The sequence below is a fragment of the Arvicanthis niloticus genome, chromosome 26 (assembly GCF_011762505.2).
Source record: "Arvicanthis niloticus isolate mArvNil1 chromosome 26, mArvNil1.pat.X, whole genome shotgun sequence".
NCBI classification, from domain to species: Eukaryota; Metazoa; Chordata; class Mammalia; order Rodentia; family Muridae; genus Arvicanthis; species Arvicanthis niloticus.
In genome coordinates, this window is record NC_133434.1 from 34,388,764 (window position 1) to 34,409,743 (window position 20,980).

Consider the following 20,980-nt stretch of genomic DNA (forward strand, 5'->3'; position numbering starts at 1 on the left):
GACTCAAAACCAACCAACCAACCAACCAACCAACCAACCAGCCAGCCAGCCAGCCAGCCAGCCAACCAACCAACCAACCAACCAACCAACCAACCAACCAACCAACCAACAAACCAACCAACGGATCCCAAAACAAAAACACTAAAAAAATCTCAGTGTGGTTATGGTGGAATGTAGAGTTCAGGGCAGGTGAATCTTTGAGTTCAAGGGGGAAAAGGTTGGTCTACAGATGGAATTCCAGGATGTTCAGGAATATACGAAGAAACTCTGTCATGAAAATTCAAAAAGAAAAAAACAAAACAAACAAAAAAACCAAACCCACAAACAAAACCCAAGACCAAAAAAATCCTTCCTTGTTTCCAATTCTATGCAAACTACTTATCATCCAACCCCCAGTCTTCATTTACTTATAAAATAGGTGAACTATAAAGTTGTGTTAGGAATTAGATGATACAATTCATATAAAAAGCAGAACAGACTACTTACTTCACTTAGTGTATCTAACTGTTGCTTCTCTTTTGCCTAAGTTTTCCAAAAAAATTTTAAGTTCCTATGTGTCCTGTACTCTGACAGGTACTATTCTAAATATAACTAGTTCAGCCCACATAAAACCTCTATTGTCTCAGGTGAGCACCACATACATTAGAGTGGGAACAACCCAGTGAGAGCAGGATCCCCGTGCAAGGGGTGACACACGAATCTGTAAATCATCCCATAACAAGCAAACAAAATAAACAGACCACAGGAGGCTGGGAGCATAGCCCAGCAGTAAAGATCTGTCTAGTGCGCACTGGAGGGGAACGTGTTGGGAAGGAGGGGTTCCAGAGGAGTGGGAGGGGCTGAGAGAAGATGTCCAGGCTGAAAGTGACCAAATTATATTATAGATTTGTATAAAACTGTCAAAGAATTTTACAAAATTTATTTCATGTTGTACAGATGTTTACTCTGCATGTCTGGGCACCAGTGGCATAGCTGTTCCTCAAGACCAGAAGGTGTGAGATCCCAAGGCACTGGAGTTATAATAGGTGGTTGTGAGTCACCGTGTGGGTGTTGAAAACTGATCTGGGATCCTCTGGAAGGGCAGCCAGTGTTCTTAACCGCTGATTCTCCAGTCCCCAAAAGCATCAAAGAATTTAAAGGAAAAAAGTTATCTCAGGGCTGGTCAGATGTTTCAGTTGTTAAAAAATAACCTGCACAGGGACTTGAGCTTTTAGCTCCCCGGCACCAGATAAAAGCCCTGGCATCATGGTGCATGTCTGTAGCTTTGGGGAGAGGAGAAAAAAAAAAAACCATAGATTCAGAGCCTGCCTGTCAAACTGCCATGCTGGAACATTGCATGACCTTGAGAAGACAGTAGCTTGTGATACAGACAGGGCTTCCAGACCTGTCTTGGACTGGCTTCTGTTGGAATACTTCTCTCTCTTTTTTTAATGAGACACTTTCGTTTTTCAAGTCAGGGTTTTTCTCTGTAACCCTGGCTATTCTGAAACTTGTTTTGTAGACCAGGCTGGCGTCAAACTCAAGAGATCTGCCTGCCTCTGCTGGACTACAGGCATGCGCCACTATGCCTGGCTTCTGGAGACACACTGGTTTAAGTCACTGTTCATTTGGGTTTCTGTTGAATGCAATCAAGTCCACTGCAACCAGTTAGTGAGTTCAGGTCCTACTTTAAATCAATCAATCAATCAAATCAATCAATCAATCAAGTAGTAGAGGAAGACCCTGTATTTGGCCTCTGGTCTCTCTCTCTCTGTCTCTCTCTCTGTCTCTCTCTGTCTCTCTCTGTCTCTCTCTCTCTCTCTCTCAGACACACACACACACACACACACACACACACTCACAAAATTATTTCCTCATTTGAAACTTAATTCAAGCTGCTTCACGTCAGAGCTATTCAAATACATTTCTGTTGATTCCCAATATTCTTTCAGATAATTTTTATTATGTGCACAGGTGTTTTGCCTACATGTGTGTGCACCACCTGCATGCCTGTGAGGAGGGCAGAATAGGGCGGCAGGTCACCTGGAAGTGGAGTTACAGTTTATGAGCTGCCAAATGGGTTCTGGGAATCTAACCCCTTGTGGAAGAGCAGCCAGTGAGTGCTTTTAACCACCGAGTGACCTTTCCAGCCCTAGAAATGTATCTTTCTTATAAATGCTTCTGTAGCTCTACACAATAACCTAAAGTGAAATGGGGGAGCTGCTCTTCAGTGTTGGGGAGCACGAAGAACACCCTTCTCAGTCTCACAGCTTCCCACGAATCCAGCATTCAGATCATGCACAAAAACCCTTCTGACAATGTGCACCGCCTCTCTGAATTTCCCCTGCCTCTCCTACGTCCCCAGGTTCCTCTTAGGAACTTACATTCCTGTTTCTGGCCAGTCTCCCTGAAGTACACATTCCCATCAAACACTTTCTAGTTGAGTGGGCAGACAGCACGTTCACCTGAGACTTCTGACTCTTCAACCCGTTTTATGAGCTGGTGCTCGACCTAACGTATCCATCTATACGTATTTAATCTGAGTGCATGCTTTGTGACAAAGGTAAATAAACAACTCAAAGAAAAAGTCCCTGACTTGGGAATCCTAGTTGCTAGGCAGGAAACTGTTTCACAAAGCAGGAAACAGTTATAACTTTTCTACCAAACAGTACTTCAACACCCCACCCTCAGGGAGCGATCATCCTGGTGTTTAATCTGACTGAAGAGCAGTCAAGGTAAGAGCACCCAATGTGGACAAGCGTTGGCACCCGCTCCTGTTGACTTTTACCATGCCTGGCCACCAGCTGCTGAAGCTGGGCAAGACGCTAAGGCGTGAACGGGAAGTGCCAACTCACACTCAAATCGCTTTGTTCTAAGAAATATGAGGTTATTTTCAAAATGTGACTCAGCAAGGAGAAACAATGTAGTCTTCATTAATATAGGAAAACTTCTGCTGCCCACTCCACGTTCAACTCTCTCTCTCTCCTACTGAAACTTCTATAATTGAGCAGTGAAGGCCACACAGCGATGTTTCTAGGATTCTTTAACAGCCCACCACGGTGACTGCAAGTGCTGAGTGTGATTTCCAGGGAAGACCAGAAAATCAGGCTTGCCCGTTTGTCCTCCCCCCCCTCCTAATGCTGCCAGGAATTTCAAAGGGATGGCCCATGGCCAAGAAGCTATGTTGAAACACAAGGTGACCTTGAAAGATATGTTACACTGTGGTATAGACAGGAACCTGTGTCCATCTTGGACAGGCCTTTTTTTTTTTTTTTTCCCATACTGTTTTATGAAAGAGACATACACTTTTGATTTAAACCACAGTTGATTTGGGTTTTTGTTAAATGTAATCAAACCCAGTCTTGCCTCTGATACCATGATGATTCTTGACACAAAGTACGGTGTTTTTTTAAAAAACATCAAATTCTAGCCTTCTAACTATACTGTAACAAAGTGAAGGCACTTGTGATGTCAGAAGAGGAAGCCTGAGGTGACACAACGCATCCTTGCCCAGCCCCACACACCTGTCCCCCAGGAGGAGAGTGGGCTCTGAAAGCCGAGGATGCCTCATCCTAAAGATTTCAAAGCTTTTAAAATATTTTGATTGGTAAGTGTGGTTATTTTTAAAAAGCAGAAATTTAAGCATATTTCTTCTGTCAAAAGATCAACTAACAAGGGACTTCAGAGTCCCTGACTTAAAAACCTTCAAGTTGCTTCCAGAGTAAGTATTATCGTATGAAAGGAAGTGTAAGTCACAGTATTGTTCTAGGGAATGTTGACAGAGCTGCACTGTCAACAGGTAAAGACATCTCGAATCAGCAATTAACGTGTGACTGCTCTAAAAGCCTAGCAGCCTTGATTAATGGAGAGCTGACGAAATCTTCCAGAGGAAAAAAGCAGAAGCAGAACTTTCTTGTTACAATGCAAGCAAAACTGGTCACATGGATTCAACACAGAAAAGTTTTAATGAGACAAATGTCAAGCAAGCACATCAACTTCTTAAAGAAAAATCCAAAAGTTTAATTACAAAACACTTATACAGAAACCTGGCAATGCAACAGTTCCAAACACATGTACACAATATTTCGTCTTCTAAAACTTGTCAGTAACAAGCTCCTCATCTCCCTTCCCCAGCTGCTCCTGTGTTTTAACAAAAAGCAAGAATGGAATGTGTAACACTGAATTGGTAACTGCTTCCTTTTAGAGGAGAGCCTGTAGGTGCAGGATCAACGATGAGCCTTCAGGGAATAAACCCTTGTGCCAGCTGCAACCTGACCTCCTCCTCCATGTTGAGCATGGGGTGAGCGAAGGTGGAACAGACCAGCTCTACACAACCTGACTGAATCCCAGCCACTTGGGGCAGGTGTGGAGCTGCCAGGAGAGAGGGGCAGTATTTACGGGAAGCTATTGCTGTGACAAGGATTCCATCCTCTTGCTATCCTCCTGAATTCTGGCTATGTAAATGTGTCTAGAGGAGATGAGGTATCACATCTGTAAAGAGGAGAATGGTGATCTTTGGACCAAGCCATAGCTTTATCTGGCCGTTAAGATCAGTACTATGGGAGCCGCATGGAACTGCATACAGAGAAACAGCAATCTGAGGAGGAAGGAAGGAAAAACAGGAAGCATCTGGCTGAAGACAGACAGACTCCCAGAACTGGCTTGGCTGTTCTTCTGCCACAGACAATGCGTTCTAGCATGGGCTTAGCAGGCAAGCACTCTAAGAAGCAAAACCAGCAGATGAGGGCAGGGAACCGAGAGAGAAGGCAGCAGAGCTGGCAGGCTGTGCAGCAGTGAGTGGTGACGGGGTCTCTCTAAGTGAGCGGTATGTGGGTTTCAGTCCATGGAGTTCCATGTGCTCACACAGCTCCCCTTACTGCTGCTGTTCCCTTTGGACAATCTAACGGAGCACACCGGAGAGAGCGCAGTGCAGAGAAGACAGGGTGGTGCGGCCACAGCATGGGGCTCTGGCTTGTGGGTACACTGTGAGGGAGCACACTCCATCCCCTGCCTTTGGTGGCCTAGTGCCTAGATAACGGGCCCAGCATGCTCTGCTTTGGTTCCAGAGATCTCAGCTGCCACCTCTATCCTTGTGCTATAGAGCATTAAAAAAAAAATAAAAAAACAAATCAAACCCCAAATCTATAACCAAAACACAGCCCACAACCAACCCAAAAACCTAACCCCAAACCCAACCCCCAAACCGAAAACCAATCCTGAGGAAAGAAACAGAACCTGTTTGTTTTTGTGGTTAAACAACAACAATAAAATTTCTTAGTAAGGAGAGGGAGGGGAGGAAGCTGTCTTTTCCACATAGATTCCATAGATTGGTGGCTACAGAGGAAATCGAAACACAGCGGATTCCACTGTGCCTTTTTGTGAGCTCAAGAGACTTCCAAAGAAGTTCCCATCATCTTAATGCATGGACCTGTGCACCGAGGACAGCACTGCTCAGTTTCCACTTAGCCAAATGTCGGGCTGCTTTCCAACACCAAATGTGCACTACCTTCCCCTCCCTCTTACCAATGACCTTTTCCTCAGCAGAAGTGCTCCACGGGACTCTGCCCACAGATGGGGACTGGCAGCCTTGCTGTGGCTGGGATTCCATGTCTGAGCGGGAGCAATGCTCAGAAACCAGCAGGCAGGACCAGGAAGGAAGGAGGTGGCATTGTCCTTCAGGGCAGCAATCACAGAGCCTGCTGAGGGGCTGGCACCCACTGAGCACCATGGCAGCACGAAACACTGCCTGGCTCCACAGGGCACTGTCAACGAGAAGCTCCCTTCTTTGGAGTCACAGCAGGGCAGTGATGGAGAAGATTGGGTCCATCCAATGAGAATTCTCCTTCAAGGCCCCGCTGAGCAACAAAACCCAGAGGTCAGAAAATGGAGATGTGTAACTTGGTGGGAGTGAAGGAAAGCATCCCCAGAGGCATTTAAAAAAGTGACATCTGGGGAAGAAAACTGGAGTGGGATTGCAACAATGAGAAATCTTCCTTTCTGCAGTGGAGAGAAGGAAATGTCAGTCTCAGGTCACTGTTGTCAGAAGAAAGTATGCAGATCCACTTCAGCAGAAATGGAAATGAGAGGACTCCAGGAAGACTTTGAAGAGAATGAGGGACTGTACACTTTCAAAACTGCACACAGGGCATTCCTACAGAGTGCACGCATCTGTCTCTGTTGCTCCCTCACACAGCTTCCTGGGATGAAAGCATTTCGAGTACTGACAATTCTTTCACAGGGAGGGGTCTGTAGTCCTCTGCCCGGTCTCAGTTCAAATGTTCATGGCGGCTTCTCACTGCACAAGTGCACACACTACATCTTGGAACACTAAGATCTGTAGACTATAGAGAGAAGAACAAACAAACACCAAAAAGGTAACTGCCAGTCAGAAGGAGTTAGGGTTATGGATTTAAAAATGCTTTGTTTGAGTTTTGAGAGGGTTATAACACGGGAAAATAAGAAATAAAGACCCCACAGAGCTGCAGGCAGGCAATGTGAGATGCTACAGACATTTCAATAAGAAATATGGTCCTGCTCTAGCCGTGGATCCAAGAGAGCCAAGAAATCAGTGGCTGCTCATCAAAAAGCAATGAACAGAGAAATCTGATGAGGGAAGTTATCAACTCACTTCAGTCCACAGGACGTACGGCCAAGCAAAGCCAGTTTTCCTTAAGGATAAAACTGAGGATATCTGCTTGTACAGGAACATGTTTATGTATGCTATCAACCATTTTCTTACTGATTAAAAATACTCATCAGACCAGCAAGATGGTTCAGTGGGTAGGGAAGTTGCCTGCCAGGCCTAGTGACTTGAGTTCAGTCTCTGGGACCCACAGAGAAGAGACCCAATTCCCAGAAGTTGTTTTGTAATTTCCACACCCATATTGTGGTATGTCCATGTCCATGGACAAAGACAGAAAGATGGATACAATGAATAAAATGTAATAAATATACATAAAAGAATAATCTCTAATCTTCAAATAGCCAGACTCTGTGATTCAAGAGAAACTGGGCAATACTCGGACTCTGATGGCCACGGCTGATCACGTCTCAACATAAATACCTTCCTAGTTTCTCTTATGTCTCCAGATGCTAGTTAGCCACAGAAAGATAACAGCTAGGGTAATTCTTCTGTTGTGTATCTAGAAAAATAAATTTAAAACGGCTGGCCTAAAGTCACTGAGACCATAGTCACTGTATTTACCTTAGGCTTTGCTGTAAGCTTTGAGTACCTTAGCCCCACTACCACCCTGTCACGTTAGGGCTATGCTTCAGAGGCCCCTGAATGACAGTTTACACAATCATGTTTAGCCCTGGTATCTTCAAATCTCATCTTCAAAGAGATGAGAAGCCCTGGCATCTCATCTCTTTGGGATATACACAAAACACACACACACACACACACACACACACACACACACACACGTGCGCACACACACACCCCTACCTAAAGGCCTTTCCCAGCTCTGATATGCTCCTCTAAGACCTGTAAACTTGTGGTCTATGAGCTTCACTTCAGTCCTTCAGTCACTGGCTCCTGACAGTAGAATGCAGCCTTTGCCAAACTGGTGTCAGAGTAATTAATTGCATCATGAGTGCTGGGGACATCAGGCCTAGCTGTCTGTCCATACATATTTGTATAATGAGACCAAGCTAGTATTAATCACAGTCTTTCTAATTGTTCCATGTGACAGCTGGGGGTGGGGGCTTGGTAATGTCTGCATTGGAAATTCTAAGATTTGTGTTAATAGAACAGTTTCAGACATTTTTTTTTCAAGGACAAAATACTTTTGGTTAAAAATCAAGGAGACTGGTAATGGCCTAGGTATTTCAAAGATTCTTCAGAGAGCAGCCACCTCAGTTTATGGCCTTATGGCAGACAGCTTTAGGAGCGTCTCACTGGCATATGCTCAAAGTGAAAAGCCACTTTTGGCTTCCTCCTCGGATTCATTGCCCTCTCCTTAGGTGAGGAGACTCCATGTTATCAATTACTGATTTCTCTCACAGTCGTCCATGCTGAGTGTCCCAGCTCTCTCTTTTTAAGCCTACAAGAGTGCTAATTGAAAACACTGTGTGAGAAGGAAGATGAGCTCCTGAGAATCCCAGGCCTGGATTTACAAGCTGTTCCCTTCATAAGTGGCGGCACTGATGCCACATCTCCATTCTCTAGGGAGTCCAGCCATCTCTTAGAAGTACAGACCATCCCATCTGGCTGCTTGCTACAAGGACGATAATCTTGTTCTCATTTAAGCATGGCCAAACTAAAGACTAATGCAGAGTCTTGTATGGTTACCACCCAAAGGCTCAACCAAGTAGGATAAAGACTATGTTTGTCCCTCTAGCAAATGCTGCCGTTTTAGAGAGAGAGACATGGGCTTTATGGGTTCTCAAATGTGTTGCTCAGACTCAGAACCAAGGCAGAGTCCCAGTTATATAATGAGGGTGCTCCTGTCCTTGGAGGACAGAGGTTCAAACACACACTACTCCTTAGGAGCATTCTGCTACTCATTTGTGTGGGAGCATTTTGTTTTTATTTCATGGGCATTGTTGTTCTGCCTGCATGTACATCTGTGTGAGGGTGGAAGATCCCCTGGAACAGTAGTGACAGTTGTGAGGTGCCATGTGGAGCTAGGAATTCAACCTGGGTCCTCTGAAACAGAAGCCAGTGCTCTTAACCACTAGTCATCTCTCCAGCCCATCACTTGTGTTTTAATACATGGCTTTATTACTAATGTGGCCCAACTCTAAGATTTCTACCCAGATTTCTGTCTATAGGTAAGAAACAATTTGACCAACAGGCTGCAGGGCTGCATGTTACCCTACCTCTGGGAATTACAGTGAAAAAACTCTGCTTTCATTTGAGAATGTTGTCTGGTCAGATGTGGCAGTACAAGACACCTTTAATCCCAGTGTTTGGGAAGCAGAGGCAGGAGGATCTCTAAGAATTTGAGGCCACCATGATTTACATTGTACGTCCTGGGCCAGGACTAAACAGTGAGATGCTGTCTTAAAAAGAAATATCTGATGACTGGCCATTAGGAACAAAAGGTCTTTGTGGGTACTTCTCTATTGGAAATGTACTTTCTGCCCATCGCCTCTCAAAGAATGTTTTAACACTTGCTGCTACTCACTTGTTGCCTTCCTTTTCATTCATTCATTCGTTCATGTGTGGTATACATGTGAGGGCATGAGATCTCTTGGAACTGGAGTTACCGGCATGCTATGTGTGGGTGCTGGGAATTGAACTTGGGTCCTCTGGAAGAACAGCAAATGTTCTTAACTGGTGAGTCATATCCTTAGTCTTCTTTAATTTTATTTTAAAGACAGGTTCTCTCTATATAGTCCTGGACAGTCCTGGAATTCACTCTGTAGACCAGGCTGGCCTTGAACTCACAGAGATCATTCTGCCTCTGCTGGGATTACAGGCATGAGCCACCACACTTAACCTCCTCTTAAACCTTTTTTTTTTTTTTTTTTTTTTTTTTTTTTTTTTTAAAGATAGAGTCTTGGTATATTAGCCTTGGAGTTCACTATGTAGATCAGGTTGACCTTGAACCTGTGGTGACTTTTCTGCCTTTATCTCCTAAATGCTGGGATTACAGGCTCAGCTTTACTCTTTGTCTTGTTGGATGTGGGTGAGTGTTTGTGTGGCTACCCATCCAAGGCTGTCATTTCTAAAGAGCCAATTACCTTCATTTTTTTTTTTTTTTTGAGAAAGGTCTTTCATTGGCCTGGAACTCACCAATTAGGCTAAGCTGACTGGCCAGCAAGGTCCAGGAGACACTATCTTCTTCTCCTCCTCCTCAGTGAGGAAATTAAAGGTGCATCACCACAGCTGGTTTTTATGTGGGTTCTGGGACAGCACCTCGGAACACTTACCAACCAAGCTACCTGTCTACACCCTTTTGTTTGCTCTGTCAGACAATCTTACTGGTGCTGGCCCCATGCTGGTCTTGATCACAGTCTTCTTGCCTCAGCTTCACAAGGGCATGCACTACTATGATTGGCTTTTTTTTTTTAAACCTTTTAAAATTAAGACATAAATTGCTTCACTGAAGCTTAGTTTATATGAGCATCTAGCATACAATGGCCACATTGCTATTCAAACGGTGAATAAGAACACTTCTTACTTATATAGGATCAAATATTAAGAGACAAATTAACAGGTGAATGCTATTTATTTTGTTCTGAGAACTAATTTTTGGGTGATTTCCCTTAAACTTTCCCACAGAGTCTTTAAGACCCATTGGAAACCAGTAAGGGGCAAAAGTAGAACTGAGTTCCAACGACAAAAATCATGTTGCTTAAACAAGGCTGACACAAGTCTAAGTAACCACCTCAAGTCTGTTTTTAATATCTCTGAGAAAGACTTCTAGCAATTACAGAGCAGGAATCGAAGTTACCACCTCAGTTACTTAGTGCAGCTCCAGGTTTTAGCAGTCTGAAGACTGAGGGGCTGGCACTAAGCATCCTCTGGGTGACCACTCACCAGTGCTTAACGATCAAGCCTGTTCACAACCTCTCGGACTGTAGCTATGAAGTTTTCGTTGTCTTGGGGATTAGCTAAAATTATACTGTGCAATCTGTTCATGTATGAGTCAATGGTGTCCACTGTCGGTATTTCTCCACTTCCTGAAGTGAGAGAAGAAGACACAGTAAGAAAACTTTCTCATGCAGTTCAGCTACATGACATTTAACAAATCCATGCAAATAAAAAAAATCATGATACTAATGTAGTTTGCTCCACAGACAGTTTAATTGCCTAGGAGACAATTTTAGACTAAGACAGGAAGCTAAGCCTTATATCTGCGATGGTCTGGATGAGAAGCTCCCCCACAGGCTCATGTACTTCAGCACTTGGGGTCCCTGGTGGACGGCAGTGCTGTGGGAGGCCATGACAAGGAGGTAAGACACAGGAAGGGGAGGCCCCGAGTCGCTCTCTTTGCCCCACTGCCTCTGGTTTTGGTTGCAGATGTTCCCTGCTCTTGTCCTGCCACTTGCTGCTCTACTTCACACTATGACGGGCCCTCTGTAACCATACAAGTCTCTTTTGGTCATGCCGTTTTATTGCAGCAACGACAGGTAACACACACTCTAAATCAGCAGATCTCAACCTGTGGGTAGCAAACCCTTTTGGGGGAGGGACTCAGTGACCCTTTCACAGGGTCACCTAAGACCATCAGAAACCACAGATGTTTACATTACGTTTCATAGCAGTAGCAAAATTACAGTTATGAAATAGCAACAAAGTAATTTTATGGTTGGGGGTCACCTCCACACGAGTTCGTATTAAAGGACTGCAGCATTAGGACGGTTGAGAACAACTGCTCTAAACAGATGGGCGATATAATACAGCTTATATGAGGCGCTGTGTATCAAAAGGTCCGAGACTGCCGGAGTTCGCTCTGAATATTACCAAAATGAAAGCGCACTAAGAAATGCTCCTGTTGCTTTCCTTCCCATTAAAGCATAAAGAAGGCAGGCATGCTAAGAGAAAGTGCTCTCCGCCTTAGGCTTTGTCACGTGACCACCCACGTGGTTCTGAGTAGCAAATCAGGTTTAATGGTAAGGAAGGACCAGGTGGCGGGAAAACAGACGTGGCCAAAGGTCTAAGTGACCAGTGAATGTGGGAGTCTGGATGAGTTTCACAAATACAGACAGTCTATAATATGTCTCATTAAAATTTTTTTTTCTTTTTCTTTTTTTTTTTTTTTTTTTTTTTTTTTTTTTTTTTTTGAGACAGGGTCTCACTTTGCAGCCCTGGGTATCCTGGAACTAGTTCAGGCCGGTGTGGAAACTGATGGAGAAGCACCTGCCTCTGCATCCCAAGTGCTGAGATGAAAAGTGTGTACCACCATGCCTAGTTTGTTTTGTTTTCTGAGAATCTCTCTATGAAGCTCAGGCTGTCATGGAGGTCTCTAGGTAGACCAGGCTGGTCTCAAACTCAGATATCCTCCTGCCTCTGCCTCCCGAGTGCTGGGATTGAAGGTATGTACCACCGACACCAGGCTGCACTGAAAATCTTGACAGGATTTTTCCCCCCTTCTCTTTCCTCTTGCGAGACATTGCAGCTTTTGCGCCTTAATACTAAGGTAGACAGCACCCCGCCCGTCCTCCCGACTCTCCCTGGCACTAAGTGCGCAGAGAGGATGGCATTACCAGGTAAGGGCATGCTGGCAAAGCTGCTGGTCAGCATCTGCCGCAGCGTTTCCAGGTGCTGCTGAAGGACGGTGTTCCGGCTCCGCTCCTGGATCACATCGACCTCCAGCTTCTCCACGGCTGTGCGCATGCTCTCCACATGCTTCTGCAGGGCTGCGTTCCTTTCTTCAAACTCCATGTTGGATTTCCGAAGCTGGCGCAGCTCTGCCTCACGAGCTGAGGACACATGGCCCAACCCACCCCAGAATGCATGATAAGAGAAGGAGCGTCTGACGAGTCCCTGCGACTCTTCTACGAAGTTCTGCTTAGCTATCTCTCATTAGCTTCTCCCTCATCTCCCAAGTCTCTTTCTGACACTCCAGATAGCAATTTCAATAACCACACGCCTGGCTCCCCGGAGCTATTTTAATTCTTAAAGCAACACATTCTATACACAAGACTGTAACAAACAGTGGTAATTTCCACCATTCGGTTAGATTTTGCTTTTTAAAATCCTGCAGTGAGAAGCCTGAAGTGCTAGCTACCCAGGGCTAGTATCCGGAGGACCGGCATGGCTGGGGTTACCTATCTGTTCGGTAATGGGAACAATGTGTAATTTCTTTTCTTTTTCTATTTTTAAAGATTTATTTATTTTTATGTGTATGGGTATTTTGTCTGTATGTGTATCTATGTACGGCATACATGCCTGGCGCCCACAGAGACCAGGATAAGTGCATTAAATTCCATGGAACTGGAATTACAAATTGCCATGTGGATGCTGGGAATGGAACCTGCAGCCTCTGGAAAAGGTGCCAGTGCTCTTAACCACTAAGCCATCTCTCCAGGCCTCTGAACTTGGCAGTTTCTCACTTTGTATTCTGGACTCCCATGTAAACTCACATCTGTACAGAGGGTTCTAGGCTACCTATCAAAAAGCCATGGCATTAGTGATTTATATTTACTTCTTTTGATCCGGAGACCAAAGAACCTTTGGCTGCATTGCCCTTGCTTTCTTCCTGGTCACAGGGTAAAATAACAACCGCTCTTTGCAGCAAAGTCTTCTCCAGCCCTAAGGAGGGCTACCGGCCAGTGCTTCTGAGCAATGCACTCCTGAAAACTAAATCCCCTGTCAAAGACACAAGGAACACAAAAAAATACAGCAGTAATCACCTTTGCTGTGGTTCAGGAACTCTTCGGTAAATATAGGGATGTCAAAAACAGAGCGCTCCTTTACCTCTGTTTCTTTCTATGAATCAAGAAGAGAGTTAGTTTTTAGAAGATAAATACTAGTGCCCAAGACACTGGGATCATGTCTTCCTTAGAGAAAGCTGTGAGCAGGAGTCAGACCAGGAGAGCCTGGGAGGGGAAGGTATTCACCTCATTAGAATGGAATGTCACAGAGCTGAAGCAGTTGAGTCTTAGGCCTCTTAGGTGTACGGCTGCTGGGTAGTGAAGGACTTTAACCAAGCCCACATGCATTTCACTAATGAAGACACCAGAAGCCTTTTCTTAGCCCTGAGCTTTGAATAGTCAACAGTGGAGAGTTGTCAACGTGGCTGGGTTAGGAACTGAAAAAAGGGGTATTTCCAGTTGTTCCTACTGGTTTCCCATTTAAGCACTGTCTGAGATAGGAGTATGCGATCTAGATTTGCTGAGTGGAGAATGAGAATTCTCAGCAGAGAGCTGCCAGTGAGCAATCTTAATGGCATTCCGCTGCCACTTCTCTGTTTACAGGGGGCAGTTTATCTTTGGGGCTCTTGAAGACTTTTCTTCAGACACAGGAAAAATAAATAAACCCAAGAAGCTAGAAATAGCCAGGCTCTACAAATAATAATAATAATAAAAAAAAAAATCTAAGGATTGTGTGAGATTGAAAAGAATAGCAAAGTCCCAATTAATCCACCCATGAACCATTAAGATAAAAAGTATCAAAAGACTACTGTAAAACACTTCCAAGCTTGAGCCTTAAGAGCAGAGCCAATATTTCAACTTTCTTTGGCTCCCATTTCTGTAATGAATTTGAAGTTGAAGGTATAATGGATAGAAGTTATAGGTGTTTGTATTCAAAGTCTTGCATAAATAAAGAGAAGAGTAGAAAGTGAGAAACCGTTGTGGAATCTGAAGATTCCAAAACCTCTCAACAGGAAAGCAGTAAAGAAAGCGCCTAAGATTCAGTCCTATAGAAACATGTTTAAGATAAGAGATAAAGCTAGGCGGTGGTGGCACACGCCTTTGATCCCAGCACTTGGGAGGCAGAGGCAGGCGGATTTCTGAGTTCGAGGTCAGCCTGGTCTACAGAGTGAGTTCCAGGACAGCCAGGGCTACACAGAGAAACCCTGTCTCAAAAAAAAACAAAAACAAAACAAACAAAGATAAGAGATAAAAATGGATAACATAAAGGATACAATGTATCCTTTTGCCAGTTACGGTGGTTCTGGCGGATCTCTATGAGTTTCAGATCAGCCAGGGATACAGAGTGAGACCTTCCCCTGCACCCTCTCCCACACACACAAAAGAAAAAAATGTTTCTACTTATTACCACTAACTTTTATCTTTGAACAACAGTAACAATAACAATAACAATAACAATAATAACAACAACAATAATAAAAAACAAGTGGTTTGATGCCCAGTAGAGGAGCTGCGCAGTTCAGCTGTAAGGAGACCTGAGAGCCAGATTTCTGTCTCCCATTGCTGTTAGCCTAGGGAGGAACCGGCTGTAGGAACTGCCTACTGAGAAGGGAATCTAAGCTTCACGCCCATAATCACAGCACTTGTCAGATCTTCTCTCTAAAAAACAGATGGCAATCTGAAAAATTATGTTTATTTGAGAAACATTTAATTTCAGAACACCTAATTTTTAGCACATCTTTTTGTTTTTCTAATGGAAGAAAGCAACTTTCCTAGAACACTTTAAAAAGAAACAGCAGTATTACTATTAAAGCTTCACATTTTGACACGCACACCTCTCCCTCAAAACAGCTCTTAGTGGATTTCAATGAGAACTAATTAACTTATGGGCCAGAGAGACTGGTTCTGACAGGGGTCTTAGCATTTCTAGTAGCTGTCTGTAGATGCAGGCTGACTCTATGCTTTATCACCTGGTTGTGACAGGAAAAGTCAGGCCACACAATCCCAGCATACCCAGCACACACTAGGTCCAATCCTGAATCTATAAGTGACTTAGGACAGAGCCTTGTAACGTTAGCTCTCTTGCCTTGTTCAATTTACTATTTAGCTGCAGTGACCTCACCATGGCCAGGTATTTCCCATTCAGAATGATAAGGGGTTGCTTGGCTCCTATTACCATGGCACAAAGAGCCTTTTTCAAGGTCTTGACTCTCTTCAGAATGGTAATTCCATTCTATTCTTTGTCAGAACAGTCCAAACCCAACTTATTATGTAAGGGCAGAGGCTAGTGACAGCCAGGTGCAATATATACTGCCCCTTGGTGCAGATTCTTAGAGTACAAAATAAGAAACATTAAAGCAATTAAATGAAACTGTTCAGTCTCTGAATGCAATGGAGAATTTCTGCTTAAAGGAAGAGTGGTAATAAAAACCACCAGCACTCTGCCATTACTGAGTACATTACTCGGCACAGAGAGGCTCCTCCTGGGGGCTGGGATATACTTAAGTGATCCAAGGATTGCTCAAGGGATTAAAATCATAAGGATTCCATTACCTCCTCATTGAAAGGGTCTAATTTGTTCAGCCTGAGTGTCATTTTGTCATTTTTCATAAATTAAAGGAGAAACAAAATTATTGTTTTACTCAGTCTTCACATGCGATGAAGACACTTTCCAGAGAGTAAACCTTACTGGCTCTCCTGTCTAGTGGGCTGGCTTTTGATCTGAGAAGACAAGAGTACTCCCCACTTTGGATTTCCATTCTGTATGGCAGGGAAAAGAACAGAGGGCTTTTTGAACACAATTTATTTCAGCCTGTGATTTAGGGCAAGGCTCAGGGCCAGAGCCATAGGAGGATGCCGTGCGCCTCTCAAGTGCCTTTTACTTGAGGACCATTCTCATTATCATCAGCCAGGATGCAGCGCCTTCTCTTCAGCAGAACAGCTTCCAGGAGCATTTGTCAGCTCTTGTACGTACTTTGCTGCTCCTGTCCAGCCAACAATGACTTAGGGAATTTCAGTCAATTTGGAAATAAAACCAGCTTCTTTACTATATGGAAACCAGAAAATCTGTCTTCACTAGCATCAAACTGACACTGCAGGTTTCCTCTCCACAGCGTCTACTTTACTCTATGTGCTGTTCTAGTCCTTAACTGAGATGCAGGAAACTTAGGTTTTAACTACTCTACTGCATCTAACTTTTTTACTTTATTTTTTATTCGTCTGTCTGTCTGTCTGTCTGTCTGTTTACCCATCTATCTACCTACCTATCTATCTTTGTATCTATGTATCTATCTACTTTGTTTTTTTGAGACAGGGTTTCTCTATGTAACAGCCCTGGCTGTCCTGGAACCCCCTTTGTAGACCAGGCTGGCTTCAAATTCACATATCCGCTTGCGTTTGCTACTGAGTGCTGGGCCTAAAGGCATGGATCACCAAGCCCAGCTCAACTTTTAATTTTTTAAAATTTAATTTATTTTAATGTGTATGAGTCTTTTGCTTGCATGTATGTCCATGCATTATGTGTGTGCCTAGGGCCTGCAGAGGCCAGAAGAGAGGTCTCCTGCTACTGGAGTCACAGATAGCTGTGAGCTACCATGTAGGTGCTGGGAATTAAACCTAGGTCCTCTATAAGAGCAGCCAGTGCTTTTTATTACTGAGCCATCCTTCCAGGCCCCCTCTAACTTAACTTGAATACATTCTCTTACCCTAGGCAAGTCACTCCTTCACTGGCGAAATGAGGCAGTTGAGTCAATGTCTGAGGCTTTAGTATTTCAGCACAGATTAGAAATCTGTTTTCTATACGGAGCACAGTTACTCCTTATAAGAGAAATAAGTATGTATTTAGAATCCATGATGTTTTAGGTATTTTACAGGATACAATCTCTTTGTGTCTGCTGAAACATTCCAAATACCACAGCATATATGAGTATCAGAGGTCAACCTTGGGTGTCATCCTTAAGAATTAGCCATTAACTGTGTTTGTTGTGATGGAGTCTCTCTTTAGACTGTAACTTGCAAAATAGGCTAGGCTGGGAGGCCCCCAGTACCCAGTCTATCTCCACCTCCCTGGTGCTAATATGGCAAGCAGGCGCTATTGTATACAGACGGGTGCTAGGGACCGGACTCACGCCCTGGTGCCTCCACAGTAAGCACGTCACCACTGAGCTATCTCCTAGCTTTGAAACCATTTTGTTTAAGTTCCCACTGCTTTCCAGTCATCTCTGGATTCCTATAGAATCCCTCCTCCATGCAAGAGCACTGTGCCAGATGGCATGACACTGGGTAGAAAGGGAGAAACTAGATCAGCACTGCTCTCTCAGGGAGATCTTACATAATCCAGAATTGTGAATAATGGAAGTGCTTAGAAGAGTCTAGAATGGCCAGCGGAGCTAACTGTACAGGAGACGGACAGTAATTTTGGAGGTGAGAGCAAGCTAGAAGTAAGAACAGCTACGGAGGAGACAGAGCTTAATGGGGCTTGCAGGAGGACTTCAACTCTGAGGGAAGAAACAGGATGATGTAGAAAACAATGTGTGTGGAAGGGAGAGTTTCCTGTGAGAAGAACAGGAACACAGACACGAGGCAGAGGAGAGCAGGACCGAGAGGACGGGAAGCACTAAATGTTTTAAGGTGTTCAAGTGGGAAGCTGGGACTTATTATGGAAGACCCTAACTGCTTTGTAATCATATATTTAACAAACTATGTCCATGTCTGAAGCATATAAAAGCACCACAGCCAAACATACAAGCTTATGTATATATTAGATACATACAGAAATGCAGGCTTAAATTCTACTGACGGGGTTGAAGTGAACTAGAGAGAAGAGGCTGATGAACAAGCACATGCCAGTGTGGTGGGAAGGAGGACCAGGGACTGAGCTGCCATCGGCTGTGAGCTCCCGGCTAGCTGAGGACCGCTGGAACCAAATGCTCGAGTTCCTACCTAACACCTTTCTGAGAGTGGGATGACAGCATTTGTTGGTGGTAAACTACGGCCAATTTGTAGTCACTAGATGGCTTTCATTTCTGTATCTTACTCAGAATTCCAACCATTTTTGGCATTTAAAACTAATAGAATTCTTAGACTATGGGAGCAGATTGGGGTTAGGTACTGTAGTTCAAAGGCAGATTCATGACATAAGTGTCTACCATATGTTAAGATCCTTCTAGCCAAAGCAACTCATTCAGTCTGAATTATGAGGTAAAAACTCTGTACTATTCATGAACAGTATTTCAAACAGCATCTCACACACACATACACACACACACACACACACACAGACATGTACACAGAAGGCTAATTACCTCATGATCATGAGTAGCCTGTCGGGCTGCATCTAAAAAATATAAGAATAAAGAAAACATTAAATTTGAAAAGAAAACAGTAATAAGACCCAAGTATATGACTTTGCCAACCTCAAAACTTGCTGTGGACTTTCACAACATGTGATATTTTCACTCATGACATTAACTGTCAGTCTACTAATGTTAAATGGAACCCACACCTAGAGACCACACAACTGGACATAAGAAAACAGCAACCACTTTTACCTTTGAGAGAAGAGGGGGCAGTAGGTAGGAGACACACACCAAAGGTCTTAGCAGCCTAGGTGTGCAAGTGTGGAGAAGAAGTGTGGTTTGTGCTAAGGAGTGACAGGCCAGTGTGGTCAGCGCCTTTGGCAGTGTTTCCTGGAGACGGGGACTGGAGTGAGATGTACCATTTCAACAGAAAAAAAAAAAAAAAAAAAAAAAATCCCATGAAGACATGGGTGCTGTCTATTGCTCTCTCAATGCCTAGAAGAGTCTAGTACTTAACAGAGAAGCTCATCAGATCTCTTTTTGAATTCACACAAATAAATTATTGAAAGAAGAGGCCCATGGAGGCTGAGAGGACTAGCACAGGAAAGGCTTAAGGTACTAGGGCAATTGGGTTACATGGTTTAGTAGACAGACGTGTTTAAAGGTAGAAAAATGCCTAATTTGGAAGCTAGACAAAGAAAGGCTTGGTAGCTAATAACAGTTTCAGTGCATGAGCCAGATTCTTAATCTTACATATGGAAAACCAAGCAAAATGTCTACATGAGAGTGGTGTGATTTTGGTAAAATGCCAAGGTGACACCTGTAAGTGAATACAGGATAAGAGAGATGACAGAAACACATCTTTCATGTTTGCCACTTTAACAGCTGGCTTTACAACATTCCATCACATATGACAAACTTAGTTCTGATACCTTGCCTATGAGATTTGCCTTTCTGACGGTCCTGTGTTTTCCTACTGAAGACCTTGTAGGCCTCGGTCTTCTGATACTGCTCCAGTTCTTTCATGTAACGCTCCTTATCTCTGTCTGCTTCATCAAGGTAGCGCTAGAAAGGAAATGTGGAATCATTTAAAAAAAAAAAAAACAAAAAACAAACCTGAGATGTTAGGTGAAGTATTAATTATCTTTTAAAAGAAAACAGTACAACTAAAACATTAAAAAATTATACAGTCAGCACGCCTTAGGAAAGAATCTGAGAGTAGTTGTAGGTACAGAATAAAACCTTTCGATTATAAAATAAACAAGGACTGGTGGGTGGCTCAGTAGGTAAGGTGCTTGCTACCAGTTCTGGCAAGTTCAGGCTGATCCTTCAACCTGTACGGCTGAAGGAGAGAGCTGGTGCCTGAAAGTTGTCCTGACCTCGGCACACATACGTACACATAAAATAAATAAACAAAACACATCCTTTAGAGAACAAATGAACAAATGACAGACTCTCTAAACTGTGTACTGCCTTTCTTAGTTTAATGAAGGTAAGTTCTATTGAGAGCACCATCATAAGACATTCATGAAGCTTACAGTCCGCCATCTCCTTAGCCTTGCAGATAGAATTTCACATGGCCACTGGAGTTCTTTAGAGGTCTGAACTCCATATAGGCACATGTTCCCAGGGGAAGGTGAGGAATATTAGTTTGTTTCTCTCCCTTCAACTCATTTTGAGGCAATGATCTCATACACCCATTGGCCTTTTAAAAAGCCAGACAAGTGGAACACTAAGCTGGAGAACGTGAGGAGTGATCTCATCCTATGGCCCAGAAGAGACTACTTTAAGAGAGCTTTAGCTGTATGCTTTGATCATTTTGGGCTATTAATTATTTAAACAAGTCCATTGATCTCCAGAACTGTTTTGTTTAATGCCTTGTCCATTTCATTCATCAAATTAGGTATAAGAAAGTATAAAAGGTGTGGCCTGTAAATGAACAAACCAGATTCAGGTTATATTAGAAATCTTGTCCTCTACCCAGTAGATATAAATCTGCAACGATTTAAGCAACAAATAACTACAGTAATAATTTAGAAACCACTGGAAAATAAAGAAACATATAATAAATAAACTTCATGATATGAATTATTTATGATCATACCAATAATAAACAGAATGCAAGCACTCAAGGGGAGGAGGGGTGACACTCCTATATAGATTAGAAAGCTGAGGCCAGCCTTAAGCCCAGCACTTGGAGGGCGGAGGTAGGCAGGTCTGATTTTGAGGTCAGCTTGGTGTGCAAAGCATGTTCCAGGACAGTGTGGGGTGACACAGAGAAACCTTGTCTCAAAAAACAAAACACAACAAAAACCCAAAAGCCAACCAACCAACCTAACAAAAGGAAAGAACAGTAAAACAAAGCTGAGGGCCAACTGGTAACTGTGTGTGTGGGGAGTGTTAAAAGTCCAGAAATTTAGCATTCTGTAAACATA

At 43.5% G+C, this 20,980-nt stretch overlaps 1 protein-coding gene across 1 annotated transcript in view; it reads right to left on the reverse strand.

Moving 5' to 3' along the window:
- Positions 1-3,925: 3,925 nt before the first annotated feature.
- Positions 3,926-20,980, reverse strand: part of Hmg20a (high mobility group 20A) — a 75,990-nt gene continuing 58,935 nt past the window's right edge. The window contains exons 5-10 of the mRNA XM_076925701.1: positions 19,478-19,610; positions 18,552-18,583; positions 13,288-13,363; positions 12,139-12,354; positions 10,469-10,611; positions 3,926-6,320 (exon numbers count right to left, since the gene is read on the reverse strand). Of these exons, the coding sequence (XP_076781816.1) occupies positions 10,475-10,611; positions 12,139-12,354; positions 13,288-13,363; positions 18,552-18,583; positions 19,478-19,610 (594 nt within the window). The 3' untranslated portion in view covers positions 3,926-6,320; positions 10,469-10,474. The remainder of the gene's footprint in view (positions 6,321-10,468; positions 10,612-12,138; positions 12,355-13,287; positions 13,364-18,551; positions 18,584-19,477; positions 19,611-20,980) is intronic.